Below are 14,928 nucleotides of genomic sequence, written 5' to 3'. Positions count from 1 at the left end.
ATACTTAATTAATCGCCTACTAATTTATATATTCAAGGTAATCGAAAATGTTGTAAATAAATATAATAAATATTTACAATATCTATGTCCCAACAAAATAAATGGAATATTTTCTTTATTACGCGATCTGTAAACTGACTTTTACGTCAGTATATTCAGTCAGTATCGTATCTAGATACTTTATAGAATCAATGACGTGACAGACAGTTCAAAATAGTTTCGCACGTGCTCGAGGCGGAGTTTGTCATTCGTTCGCTTTTACGTGCTGCCTACGCTCCCAACATCACTGATGATCGATATATTGCATTACATCTCAAGGAACATCACAAAAGAACGTAACATCTTGTCCGATTCTTTTTTTCACGTGAATTAGAATGACAAGTAAAAAAGGGCACATATTTCGAATTGAACAAGAAATCGATAAAAACCGTGAGGAAGGAAACTGGAAAAAGGTTATAGAATTAGCGGAACATCTGAAAGTACAATATCCAAGCAATGGTAAATAATTAAATATTCTTTATTTTTGTTGATGTTTTAAATGATAACACGCTTGTATCGTAATAACGAATTTTTGTTGAAATGCACGATCGAGTTTTATAGAGTTTAAATGTCACGCCACGAGTTTCATAACTTGTTTGTATGAAAAATTTGTTAAGTCACGTCACGAATTACACGAGTGAGGCCAAACGTAATTGCTGTAAAAAAGTGTATCATTCAACATTCAATTTTTCATTATTTAAAAATCTTCTGTAGCAGGTTCTCGAGATAAACGAAATTTTGTTATCAGTGAATTATCTGTGGGTGTAACACCCACTGACAACTTGCTCATTAGTCATTTGAATACATATGTCACTTACAAATATATTCAAGCGATTGTGTTTAATCATAAAAGGATTATAAGATATTGTATGTTACATAAGATAACATGTTTGATAAGTTTTGTTTAATGAAATTCTGTATGATCTCATTTGTATTAAAATTTTTAGTTTGTACCTTTTTTATTGCTACCAGATACATAACAAACTTTTAAATAGTTATTATTTGAAAATTTAGAGCGTTAAGCGAATTAACTTAATATAGTTTTTTTAATTTCATGTAAACACAGATAGGTGCAAAGATAAACATAAAATAATATTGGATTTTTCAAACAGTACCATTTGAAGTAAAAAGAATAAGAGTATTACTGTTTTACCAAATGTTTATACAATAATAAAGTAATATTAAACAATATTACACTGAGAAATGAATATGAAATATCTTTAATTCCAGAATGTTTAGCAAACTTCCTATGTGGCGAAGGGAGATTAGAAAGCTTTTTAGAACAAAATCCTCCCGTAGATGCAAACATTGGAAAAGCAAAAAATGGGCTAACTGAAACTAGAAGGTATTTACTTCTTGCAGCGAATGAAAAGGATAAACAGGTGATTATGATACTGTTTACAGTATAATTTTTATGTTTTATTTGATTTAAAAATTGTTAGGCCACTAAGAAAGCAGTCTGTAAGTAGAGTAATAATATATATGTGTTTAAAATTTTAGGCTTTAGTTGTACTAGATGCCCATCTATTGCTTGGAAAGCTACACTATGCGATGGGAATGTACGAAGAAGCCATAAACCACTATGACCAAGCTGAACTACATACTCTCACAGAAAAACAATTGCCTTGTCGTAGTCTACGTATTATCGCGGAATCATATGCAATCAAAGGTATACATTAAATATTTTTGAAACTACTTAGTATCTTACTATTATGTACTAGTGCATCATTACTTCCGATATCACATATAACAGCTTGCCGTTTAAATAAAGGAATGACTTATATTTAATACAGTTTGGTGTCTTACATATATCACTTAACAATTGTTTTTTAATAGTTCTGTACTTTAGATCATGAAAATTCATGCTGAATTTGACAACATGGCACTCAGTGTAGATTTTCTAACAAAATTTAAGAGACTGCATTTTTTTTTGTTTCTTATCGACAGTTTGTACTAAGTATAAATCTTCTTATACCCTGGCCCAAGGTAACGCCACATTCAAACACTGGTATTTATGCGATGCGATGATTTCTGAACATATACCTTATTTATTTAGTATTCTAGTCAATATATAACTTAGAGAAAGAAAGATTGTTTACTTTCGAAACAGAGAAACATTTATCCTGCCGGAGACTGCGCATTATAGCTGAGTCATACGCAATTAAAGGTTTGTATTTTGCTTCATTTTATTTTTTCTTATTTGCCATCTATAAATGTATCACATTTTTTCAACTTTACCTCGATCAGCTATCATAACATAAATGTATGCTTCATCGCCATGTAAGTCATCTTTCTTATGTGATAGTCCAAATTAAGACTTTCTCTTAGTAAATTTTAAAGAAATTGTAATAACTTATATTAATATGTATTTCATTTTCAATATTACAGTTCTCGAGTTACGCGGATTCGTAGATACGCAGTTGTGCACCTATGTCCTTGTACATACATATTTGGTATGTGTGTATGTTTTTGCGTATGCAATAAAGTATTTCTTTAATAAAGAAATTTGCACGGATCTTTTTAACTTTCAATCACTTTTGTAAAATAGGTTGTATACTAAGCGCACTGTAGAAAAGAGGAAAACTCCGTAGAAGCAAAAATTTCTAATCATACTTAGAAAAAAATTACTCGATACAGCCCACATTACCTCTACCAAACTATCTTGTTATTCTTAACGCGAGATCGATCTTTTTTTCTTTCTATAACATATCGTATATACCAAATTCGAATTACGCAAAAGATCCATGGCTTAACCGCGTAAGTCGGGAACTTACTGTATTTCTATGTTTAATAACTGTATCTATTGTAAGAATTCACTATGTGAAACGCAAAGGCAACATATTTTTTTTATAAAAATGCAATGTTACATATACTCTAACACAATACGATGTGATGGTACTTTTAAAAGTTGGCTTTATGAAAAAAGTAAACAGTTTTAATATGAAGTACAATTTACAGAAAAATAAATAATTATTCATGTTTTACAAAACAATTTTTGTAATTTTTATTTCTACTTTGTATGAAATAATGTAAATTTGGGACATATAAAAATAAGTATTATGTGAAATTGTCTTTTATTATAGTATAGAATATGGTATTTAAGTAGTTTTAAAACTTTATCAAAATTGATAAAGAAGATGTTTTTCTGCAAAGCTGAATGATACTGTTTCATTAATGGTAATTATACTTCTTCATCTCCATTATGATTGTTTGTTCAGCTATGTCTTTACCCAGCTTTGTACTGTGATTGCATGTTTGATATAAATTCTGTTTTTCCTCTCATGTTGTTAGCTTGTTGTATGTACATTGGATGTTTCATTGGTTCTATGTAGTATGCACCAATTAAATATAGAGAATTTTGTTATTGTATAACACTTTATTGCATCAATTTTATATAGTAATTATTAATACTTAATCAAATAATTTGGTTTCAACAATTCCTAAAGAAATTCCGAAAAATTGTGTCCTACTTTTCGTTTTAGAAGAAAATGTAATTACTTAATAATTATATTTTACAAGTTGTTGTTTAAAATGGAGGTATACTATGTGTTTTGTAACACCCTATTTATTCATTGTAAATGTTATTATTCATATGAAATGTATTTATGTCTGATGATATCGTCAATTTCATACATTTTTTTGGCATAAATAAATATCATTGAATACAGGATAAATTACAAAATAAGTCCACAGCGAATGGTATTTCTATTTTTTATAACTACAATTTGAATATATTTATAAACTTTAATGCTGAAAAAATGTAATTTCTTGTTCTCTGTTGGCTATACTAATTTTTTTTTAAATCCTACAATTTTCTTCATTTATTCGTGGTAGGTCTTTGCCTGGAAAGGTTACCACCAAATTCCAAATCGAAATACAAAATAGCAGAATGGCAAGAACAGATCATCAGATGTTACGAAATTGCTGGGGATTTGACACTGGTATATTTGCAGGAGCAAGACAAACTTGCGATGCAACACCAAAATGGTATGCTCACCATAAATAGTAACAATACAGATGACGTAAATTGATTTTCAGTACATTGTTCTCAGTTAATTAATGCTAATTAATACTGTTATATCCATAATTCGTGAGTATATGAATAATATATTATGATAATCAGTTATGACTAATAACGAATATCTAAAACAAAATCAATAAATAACATTATAGTATCATATTCACCTTTATTCGTATAAACATTTTTCAGTTAATTTTTTGATGTTAGTGAAATGTCACGGTATATTCATAGTCTATATACATATGTATTTTTTTTATCAACAGGTACATATTCGTCTTCTCAATCTTCATATGTGCCTACAAAGCATGTTGGACCAATTCTGGAAACAGCACTGCAAAGGGCACCTGTTCTGTATATTCAAACTGGTAATATTCAAGCTGGTATAAATCGTTACAGGTAAATCATTTTTCTTATTAGTATGAATATAAAAAATAACGAAGTAGCATAAACTCAATATGAAATTGATGATAACTTACAAGGGAAATTTTATCTGCTGTGGAGTCTACTACGACTCAAAGTCTTCGAGTTACTCTGACAAGACAGTTGGCAGAGGTATTAATTCGAGGAATGAGTAGTACCGAATACAAAACTCCAGGAGCACCAAGCGATGCGACAGGTAATCGTGAAATCCTCTTAACAATTTAACTAAGAAAGGTGGCAAATTAATATTCATATGAGACTTTTTCAGAATCACCATGGAAACCAAAGAAGTACTTAGGCCCTAATATGTTTGTGCCAAAGAACGAGTACGAGGAAACCATATTATTATTATTGATAAGCGAAGCTATGGCAGTCAGAGATGCTGTACTTAGTCAATCTCCAGAATTTAAAGATGCGAGAATACATGCTTTCGAGAATGCCACTGCGATATATGACCTTCTCACAGCAGTTGTTGTGAGGTGGAGTCAAGTCGACTTGCTATATGAGGTTGATATAAATAAACAATTCGTTCAGTGTTCATTTTTTAAATAAAAGACAATTATGATATTTATTACTTACTAAATGTACTCTGTGATGTATTTTACAAATATAATTTAACTTTATATTCTGATAGTCGTTCGAAAGAGCAATGAAATTCTCTCATGAGGAAGCGCATGTATGGACTCAGTGTGCATTGTGCTTAATCAGTATGGGCAGATATATGCATGCGTATAGAGTTTTAAAAGTGGTAGCAAGGTTATCACCACAAAAAGTAATGCCCTGTCTTTTAGCTGCGAAGCTATGTTACGAACAATTAAACATGGTAAGAAATATTCTTTTAGAGTAGTTTCTCGACTTTGCACGAGTAGAAATATTTTAATCGCATAACATTTTCAATAGGTAAAGGAAGGGATCGAATGGAGTCAAAAAGCACTTCAAAGGGAAACTGCAAGTTCCCAAGGAATGCAGTCTAGGTGTCACCTATACATTGGAATTGGGCACAGTATTCTTTCTGCAAATACCATAGTAAAATTGGATAAAAATTATCACACTAAAACAGCTTTAGAATGTTTTCAAAAGTATGTACTTTTTAATATGAAATGTGAAACGAGTTAAATATTACAAGTTATATTAATGCACATTTCGTTTAATAGAGCACAACAATGCGATCCAAACGATCACTTGGCTGAATATTATTTGGCTCACGAATACGCTATCAACAGACAAATTAACGATGCAATGATTCACGTGAAAATTGCATTGAACCTTCGAGCGGAACACATTCCATCGCTGCATTTATTAGTATTATTACTGTCGGCTCATAAACAATATTCAGAAGCGTTGCGTTTAATTAACAGCGTATTAGAAGAATATCCAGATAATTTAAATTTCCTTTATGTCAAAGCACATCTCGAATTACGAAGTATCGGCGGTGAGCAAGCATTATTTACCATTAGACACATGCTTCTGCTTTGGAAAAATCTGTACGAAGACCAAACTAATGCCAATTGCAATGAGCAACACAGTGAAAAACGCAGCGAAACCAGAAGCGTTTTTCAGCTATATGCTTCTGAAATGTCTGACAAAGACTCCAGTACGTAACGAATAAATCGGTTGTTTCTTAATTTTTCAAAATTAAACACTTTTTATAAAGGATAATGTTTCAAATAGGTTCTCTGCATGCACAGTCACTAGCTGCTTCAAAGGTGGAACAAGCTTTATCCGAGGTTGCATCTTCACTTAGTTCGTTTACACCCAAACCAGGACCCCAAAGAGCATGGTTGTTACAATTGCAGGTCTGGTTGTTACTCACTGAAGTATATCTGGTCTTAGATCAACCGACTGGCGCTGTTCTTTCTTTACAAGAGGCTACCAATATTTTTCCATTGAGCCATCACATTATGTACACCGTGGGTTTCTACAATTGTATAATTCTATTTTGACGATGTATTTTATTAGAATATCAATATAATATGCAGTAGGAATACTTTCATATTTCAGCGGGGTCTTTTACATGAATATAAACTGGAATATACAGAAGCAAAGCAGTGTTATCAGAATGCTGTTTCGATCAATCCGTCGCATATAAAGAGTTTACAACATTTGGTAACGTTTGTTCTTTTTATCGAAAAATTGTTATTGTTGAAATAATAATTTCTGTATGATTTCGTCAGATGTTACTTAAGGATTGTTTATATTATTAGGGTCTAATTTATCACTATTTGGGAAGTCAGAGATTGGCTGAAAAAACATTAAGAGATGCAGCAAAAATTGATCCAAATTCACATCAAACGTGGTACGAAAAATTACTTTGGTAAATGGAGATACTTTCGTAAAAATGTGCATTACATGAAATTTCTTTATTTTTTTAGGTACAATTTAGGAAAGGTGTTGGAATCTGTTGGCGAAGTAGAAGCAGCAAGTGACTGTATGGCTACAGCATTGGAAGTAGAAACTACGAATCCAATATTACCGATTCTCTCGATACCAGTAACCTTCGAATGATTCAGAACTTTAATAGTTTAATGCAAGTTTCAAAGAAATCACAATGGTATTCTACAACATTGACATTTCTTTACCCTTGTGGCAATTGTACCTGCTTACCTCTACTGTTGCACTGTTACAATATTGTATAAATAAATGGATTCGTTGAAAAGTAATAGAACGGTACAAATAATTTAAGAACAATCACTGTAATTAAAGTTCTAATAAAGGAACAATTGTAGGACACGTAATATTTATTCAAAACTGTCGCACTAAATTGAAATAAATATTATTATAATTTGAGTAAAAAATGACGAAACTACACAAAAATGAATAAAAATTATTAACAGTTTGCGTAGAATAAATAATATACACGACAAAATTTATTTCAGAAATTACAAAATTTGTAGAACAATCTGACTAATCTATTGATTTTGTAGAATGTTTTAAAAATTATTTATTTTTTAGTTGGTTCATTTACTGTGTTCCTGTATACACTTGAAATGAAAATAAAAAAATTATACATGTTTTTAAATATTGGAAAGGCTTAAAGACAATGGTAATATTAGGAATATAATTTCGCAAAAAAGTTAGTTTATTGAATATTAACGTTCGACAGTACGTACACATGTTATATGGGAAAAGCGAACAAATGTATTGACCCGCCTAAGTTATATCCGTATACGCATCTTTATAATTTATTTTGGTAGAAATATTTTTATGTTGGATATCGATTGATCAATGAGAATTCCAGAATATTTTCCAGGACCGCTAACATTCTCGATTTAAAACAAAAGTATGTATCTCGTAAAAATGTACTGCAAAAACTAGATAATTGAAGTACGTTAAGATAACACGGGATGATAAAACATAACGCATAATGTGAATATTTTTTTATCAAAATAAATATTAATGATTATTTATTTATACATTTTCTATTTTTAGAAAGACCGAACAAGATCTAAAATATTATACGTATTAATTTCGATTACGTACTTTTGCACGTCGTCTAGTTTCTTATATAAATCGTGATAAAAAAATTGTAGCGAATAGGAAGTACATAAAAATATTTATAATCACAGATTTAAGTACCAGATAGCTATATAGGGCAATTATGAATATTGCGTAATTTCTAAACAAAATCAATACGTCGTAACATTTCAGTGTACCCGATGGAACGACGAAGTATAGTTAAATTTAAAGAAGAAAAAAAAAACATTACTAAGAGATTACATACTTGGTTTTGTACGATATAATTATCAAAATATGATGCAATACGAAAGCGTAAAACGTTCTTGCAGTGCTCACGCAAGTACACATAATTTTCGCGACAAATCGACGCGTTTATTAAAGCAACGAAGCATGTACGTAAGAACGAGTTCCTTATATTTATTTTACGTTAAATAAATATTAAGCATAAAATAAGACACCGTGTATGACACGTCGAAAGCATAACGTGACATACTATTTTAACGCAGTGTCCGTTCGATAAAACAATGCCTATCGATCGAATGGAATTCGCAGCTTTCGTTCGAATACGATAAAATATAAATTTTCATAATTTCGCACGAATCTCGTCTATAATGAAACCACAAGGCGATCAGAAGTCGTATCGGTTCGATAATCGAACGAGCACAGGCGTTTTGCGCCGCATTTCTTGCTAAATTAACACCAATTAAACGCTACATCGATAAACGTAAGGTATAAAATTAACATTCTTTGCCGTGACACCCATTAAATTCCCTTCCTTACCGTTAATCGTGAACGCCGCTGTGCGCTTCTCCATCCCCCCGGTCTCCGTCTCTTTTTAACGAGATTACCAGTCACCCTGTCCTCCTCTATCGCGTGTCGCATTGCGCGTTCATCGGTGCGCAGGCTCGCTGCAACCTGGCCACGGAAACTTTTTCGAAAAGCCCCTGCTTAAAAGCGGGCCGGCCCTTTTGAGAGACTACGTCATGAATCCATACTTTCGACGTCCTATCAGCCCGCCGGCATCGATTTTTCCTGGTAACGATGCCCAAAAACGGCCTTCTCCTCGCGGTTAACCCCGCGGAACGTCGTACCGCGTCACGTTTAGCGCATCACGCATCTGCAGAGCTTACGGCTATGCGTAATACAATCGACCAACTATTATCGTCTTACTCTTCTTTCTTTCTTTCTTTCTTTTTTTTTTCCCTCTTCACTTTCCCGGCTGTTGCAACGAAGCGAAAGCATCGCTGTTGTTCGAAATTCGGAACGATACCGTTTTCTCGATATATATTCGCTGATGCGGCGGCGGCGGCGGGGGGGGGGGGCGTACAAAATCGAAAAACAACCGATGAAAATATACAAGTTCGAATCTTGAGAGCGGTTTGAAAGGAAATTTGTGAAATTTGGTATGATGGTTTCTGTAGAATATATCCACGGGGTGTGGAGGCTATTAAAATTTTTGGGAAACATGACATTGTTGCATTTATATACGAAAATTATGAAATTTTTTATGATGGTTTCTAGCCACGGGGTATCGAGACTATCGAAATTTTTGACAAAACAAAATTTCTGTATATTCATAAATATACGTTGACATCCCTTTTGCCGTGTATCGTTTATTAAACAATTGTGAAAATTTGATATATCGATTGCTGAATGTAGGGCATCGATGTTATTCGATTTTTGAGACACGGGAAGATACCGACTTAGGGATATTTTGTTTCGTGACGTATTCTGAGGAGGAAAAAAGAGCTTTGAGCATTGAGCTCTATCCTAACTGGAGTGTGAACTCCCGTAGGAGGAAGTAGAGGCGACGGAGGTCCGAGAGAAATGCAAAATGGGTGGTTCCGGTATTATCATATAGCAAATTTATTTGTAGAGGGGGAACAAACGTACGCCGTAACATAACCTACCCGAGCATCGCTGAGCATTGCCGAGTGGATAAATTGGATAAATACAATATAAATTGAATTGTGACAAATAATAAAATTTAGCTCTATACCAAATTGTATATGTTTGTATGATCTAAATTATAATATGTAAATTATGTATACTATTTCATTATTATGTCATTATTATTAATGTTTCTATCGTTTTATATATAAATAAAAAGGAAATAAAGTTCAAATCTGTACATAATTAATCTGTAAATAATTCCTAGTGTGCCGCGAAATTCAAACAAAGAGGAGTCTGTTCTCCCTCCACACATAAATTTGCTATAGGATAGCAACACCGGAACCACTCATCTCGCAACTTTCTCGGACCGGCTTCTCTCTCGCAGTTCACACTCCAGTTAAGGATAGAGCTCAATGTTGACAAAACCCTGAGCTTCGAATAAATCTGACGTTGGCCTATACGTTTGTCTCGTTTCCTCATTCGAACATTTCCCAATGAAAGAAACGAGACAAACACATCGGCAAACTTCGGATTCATTCGAAGCCTAAAGTTTTGCCCATCTCTGTCTCCCCCGGTCTATCCGCCATATCTCTACGGTCACAAGATGATAATCGCTATAATCGAGTTTACATCCAGCGTCGATTCAATCCGTTCGGGAGAATTCCTCGTCAAATTCTAATGCAGTCTTCGCGAAAAAGTTTTACGTTTACGTCGCAGTGAATAACCCAATCGATCCCTCCTCCCCTCCAACCATCCCTCCGTCGACGCATTGTAAATCTTAATTCAACGGAAATCAGAATGTCTGGCTGGCGGCGGCGGGGGGAGGGGGAGGGGGAGGGGGTGTGGGTAAAGTAAAGGAGAGGAGGGGGTAGGGGTGTATCGATATTCGTAAACTCCGTTCGTATCTAATAGATAATTAACAGTTTCGCTAGTGGCCGTGACCGATATGCGGTAACGGCGTCGCACGATGCCTGCGATATCAATAATAAGCGATGAGCATGCGTGCGGGAAAAAAAGAACGCTACGGCGTTATAACATAGGCACGTAGCGGAAGTGACGGGTACCTCGACGCCAATTTTTTGAAAGTGTACCAAGGTCACCTTGAATTTATCAAAGGAAACTACGGCACAAAAGCGGGGACAGACCAATGGGAGAGCGAATGCGGTTCCGCGTCGCAGAATCCTCCTGCGAGATATCCTAGAGCGTAGAGGGGGTTGAAAATTCTCGTTCCGCGTCCGCGGAATTTCCTCGTCTAATTCTGATCGTTTACCGGGCTTCTTTGCATGGAAAGAGAGGTATATGAGAATCTTTAGTTCGTTTCGGTTATGTATCGTAGGAGAGGTGTCGACGAATCCTTGTTGTCTCAGTTTTCTATTGAAACGACTGAAAAATTTCGAAATACAGGGTGTCCTAAAAATGTTGTAACACCTTGAAAGGGGTGGTTCGGGAGGTGATTTGAAACAACTTTTTCCTTAGCGAAAATGTTGTCCGAGGTTTCGTTGAGGAGATATTAACGGAAAACACTGACCAATCAGAGCGCGAGTATGCCGATGGAGCGGCCGCGGTAGCGTATGAGCGCGGCCGCCTAGCGCGCAGCCACGCCCACTGCTGGCGTTCCACCGGAATACTCGCGCTCTGATTGGTCCGGGGTTTTCCGTTAATATCTCCTTAACGAAGCCTCGGACAACATTTTTGCTAAGGAAAAAGTTGTTTCAAATCACCTCCCGAACCACCTCTTCCAATAACCTCCAACATTTTTGGAACACCCTGTATACTTAAATTAGTATATTCAATATTATTAGTACTAAATTTATTAGTACAATATTATTAGTATTTTGTTACTAAAATCTTGCCTGTGTTATATGTTTAAAGTTTGCATGATGACTCACTGAGAGCTTTAATTTAGTTCCATATGTATGAGCCGATTCGAATAAGAGAGGAAATTAATCGCACGCTATTCGTGGTTCGTGAAGCTGAATAATTAATCCGAATCCAAATAAATGGTTTTCGAAGGTCTTTTATCGAATAAACGGAGACCGTTGGGTACATAAACGAGAGATGATTCGAATCATCGTGAGAAAAAACGTATATTGAAATACGTGTATTAAAATTTGTATCGTTGATGTAGTAGTCATGCGAGTGACGAAGAGCCTTAGAAAAACCGTGATACAGACGGAAGACTGAACACCTTACTAAAAGGATAGAGATTCGAATCACGCGATTGTATTGGTCGATTAGTTTGAATGCGATCATCGTCTGACGCGCGAGAGAAAAATGCGAATGACGAATCCATGATCGTACATGTATGAGAAAACGGAAACGCTTAATAAACTAATTGTTACTGTTGCGTTTGCGTTTGAAGGTTACAACAGACGGTAAATTTTTATTCTTAAACATGGCCAGCATCATGCTCTAAAACAATACACGATTTCCAACGACATTTGCGTTAAATTCGTATTAATTTACTTGATACATTACTTGATTTTCTGTAGCTGAAAATGAAGCTACTCGTGTTTCTATTAAAGTGATGTATTAATTTGGTATTACTACTTATAAAATTTAAGGTTCGTATCCAGGTGAAACGTTAATGTTGTATCGCAGAATGTGTTCTGTTGTAGGGTATGACTTCATCATCGCGATATTGTTTTCAAACATCATTCATGTTTCCATGTTTGGCCAAGTGCGACAGATAATGTGGATGTTTAACTGATTAAACGGTTTACGGTGGCTACACCTTAGAAAGATTCTCGGAGGTAGCTATTTTTTTAGATAAATTTTATCGGGCTATTTTAATGAGAAAATTTCCAGATAAGATGAGCGATAAGATGATACAAACAATTACAAGAAAAAAAGAAGTGCAAGGTTCAGTTTCAAATAAAAACGTAACCACAGTGACAATAATAAATTCAAAAAATCATTTTCATATGTATGCAATGTATCAAATAATTTTTTGTTACTTTAATTATTAGTTTCATTCAGCGAAGTATACCAATATCAGAAACGATAAATGCATATTAATATAAAATACTTTCACGTTATTTAAATTACACGTTACATTATATTTGTGTAAGTTTCACGTTACATTATGTATTACGTGTATTAAACGTATCTTAGTTAACGCAACTCGTTTCGTTTCATCAGATTTTGAATAAATTTCCATTCGAATACAAAATCACACGCTTTTCCATCATTAAAATGCGATCGTATCTATACAGGGTGTCCCAAAAATGTTGGGACACCTTGAAAGGGGTGGTTCGGGAGGTGATTTGAAACAACTTTTTCCTTTGCAAAAATGTCGGATGGGGCTTCGTTAAGTAGATATTAATAAAAAAAAACCGACCAATCAGAGCGCGCGGATACCGCTGGAGCGGCCGCGGTAGCGAAGGCTACGCGCTGAGCGGCCGCGTCAATATCCTTCGATGCACGTCGAGTGACTAGCTCGCGTACGAGAGCGGCTACCTAGCGCGTAGCCGTCGCTATCGCGGCCGCTCCAACGGTATCCGCGCGCTCTGATTGGTCAGTGTTTTCCGTTAATATCTCCTCAACGAAGCCTCGGACAACAATTTCGCTAAGGAAAAAGTTGTTTCAAATCACCCCCTGAACCACCCTTTTCAAGGACCTCCAACATTTTTGGGACACTCTGTATATTTCTTTTCTTCGTGTTTCTATCGAAACCATACGAAGACAGAAAGCGACAGAGAGACCGATTCATAAGCTACGTGTTTCGTTGACACGTAGATATTAACCCCTCGAACACGCGACGCAATACACGTCGTCTATTGTGAAATGCAGAATACGCCTTTGCAACGGTAAAAAAGAAAAAAAGAGAGAGAGACTAATTGAGGGTAAGTCGTTTATATGCAATCCGAGTCGTTTCCACGCTCGTTCTGCCGTATTCTCGGGTCTATTGGCGCGAACAACGTTGCGATCCCTGCTAACCACTGCGATCAAATTATTTCACGGTATAAGCGTAAAGATATTTCACAGATAGAGTAGAGGAACCAGATCTCTGGCTACAGCTAAAAAGAGAAAGAAAACAGCGGTACCCTATTCGTCTTTGTCTATCAGAGTACTCTTATTCTTATACTGTGAACCATAATCATAGCACCGCTTATACAGGGTGTCCCAAAAATGTTGTAACACCTTGAAAGGGGGTGGTTCGGGAGGTGATTTGAAACAACTTTTTCCTTAGCGAAAATGTTACGCTATTACCGTAAAATATTCGGTAAAACGTAACGGTTGTTCCAACATCGTTTACAAGCCAGTAAACCATTGGTGGCGTGTTACGAGCTTCCGAGTCTGTTAAATATTACAAACGTTGGGCACCAACTATAATCGGTAATATATTTATAGCACGAAGGCGATACATTCGTCTAATCGCGCTATACACCTTTGTCGTGTGAAAAGCGTACGCGCATTATTTTTATTTAAGGAGATATCGACCGAATCTATGAAAGGACATTGAAACCGCAGCCACTTCTGGGGTTAACGCAAGGGGTGGTCCATGCGAAATAGGCCACCTAAATATTTTCTTTCCGCTATACTTAGCGACAGAATTCGACGATATCGCCAAAATCTTTAACAGAATTCCTTTTGACGTGATAAATAAAAGGTTGTGTCGCGGTTCGTAACGATAGTTGTTACGGTAAATGTCTATAAAAAGTCGAACCTCGCCGGTGACCTTGACTTTGACATACGTTGTTAACGGCGTCATTTTAAACAACTTTTCCCTATTCATGTACCTGGCGGTCGGTTTTAGTTTTCGAGATTTTTACAAAAATGTTCAGCAATATTGGACTAGATATACGGCCTCAGGTGCTGTAGCGGTGTTTCTTGAAGCTACAGTACGGGCTTAGCAACCTCGAGGTACCTGAGCTGGGGGGGGGGGGGCAGAGGGCCCTTATAGATGATAGTAAGAGATACTGCAAAAAGTGTCAAAACAATGCAGAAGTCATGAAAGAAAATGCAAATATGAAATTTTTTTCTATCTCCGTTAGTTTGCTATAAATTTAATTAAATAGATATTTCGTTCGCAACTTCGAGGATAGTTTTCAGCCCTGATGAACGTGAATATCAGCTTATACAGGATGTCACAAAAA

At 35.2% G+C, this 14,928-nt stretch overlaps 1 protein-coding gene and 1 long non-coding RNA gene across 2 annotated transcripts; both read left to right on the top strand.

Annotated features, from left to right (window-relative positions):
• Positions 1–206: 206 nt before the first annotated feature.
• On the top strand, positions 207–7,208 carry LOC128872199 (tetratricopeptide repeat protein 7B). Its single transcript, XM_054114643.1, has 15 exons — positions 207–498; positions 1,270–1,421; positions 1,540–1,708; positions 2,150–2,206; positions 3,874–4,026; positions 4,324–4,456; positions 4,540–4,676; positions 4,749–4,987; positions 5,115–5,303; positions 5,381–5,559; positions 5,635–6,074; positions 6,152–6,390; positions 6,482–6,586; positions 6,685–6,776; positions 6,853–7,208. The coding sequence occupies exons 1-15, from the start codon at positions 375–377 to the stop codon at positions 6,983–6,985; spliced, it is 2,541 nt and encodes an 846-aa protein (XP_053970618.1). The 5' UTR covers positions 207–374; the 3' UTR covers positions 6,986–7,208.
• A 5,023-nt stretch (positions 7,209–12,231) lies between these two features.
• On the top strand, positions 12,232–13,374 carry LOC128872809 (uncharacterized). The gene is made up of 3 exons (XR_008456260.1): positions 12,232–12,353; positions 12,448–12,582; positions 12,638–13,374. It is a non-coding gene; the product is annotated as an uncharacterized LOC128872809 (long non-coding RNA).
• The last annotated feature ends 1,554 nt before the right edge of the window (positions 13,375–14,928 follow it).

Source organism: Hylaeus volcanicus, chromosome 2 (genome assembly GCF_026283585.1).
Source record: "Hylaeus volcanicus isolate JK05 chromosome 2, UHH_iyHylVolc1.0_haploid, whole genome shotgun sequence".
NCBI classification, from domain to species: Eukaryota; Metazoa; Arthropoda; class Insecta; order Hymenoptera; family Colletidae; genus Hylaeus; species Hylaeus volcanicus.
Note: the sequence above shows the minus strand (reverse complement) of the source record. Positions and strands in the feature narration are given on the sequence as shown.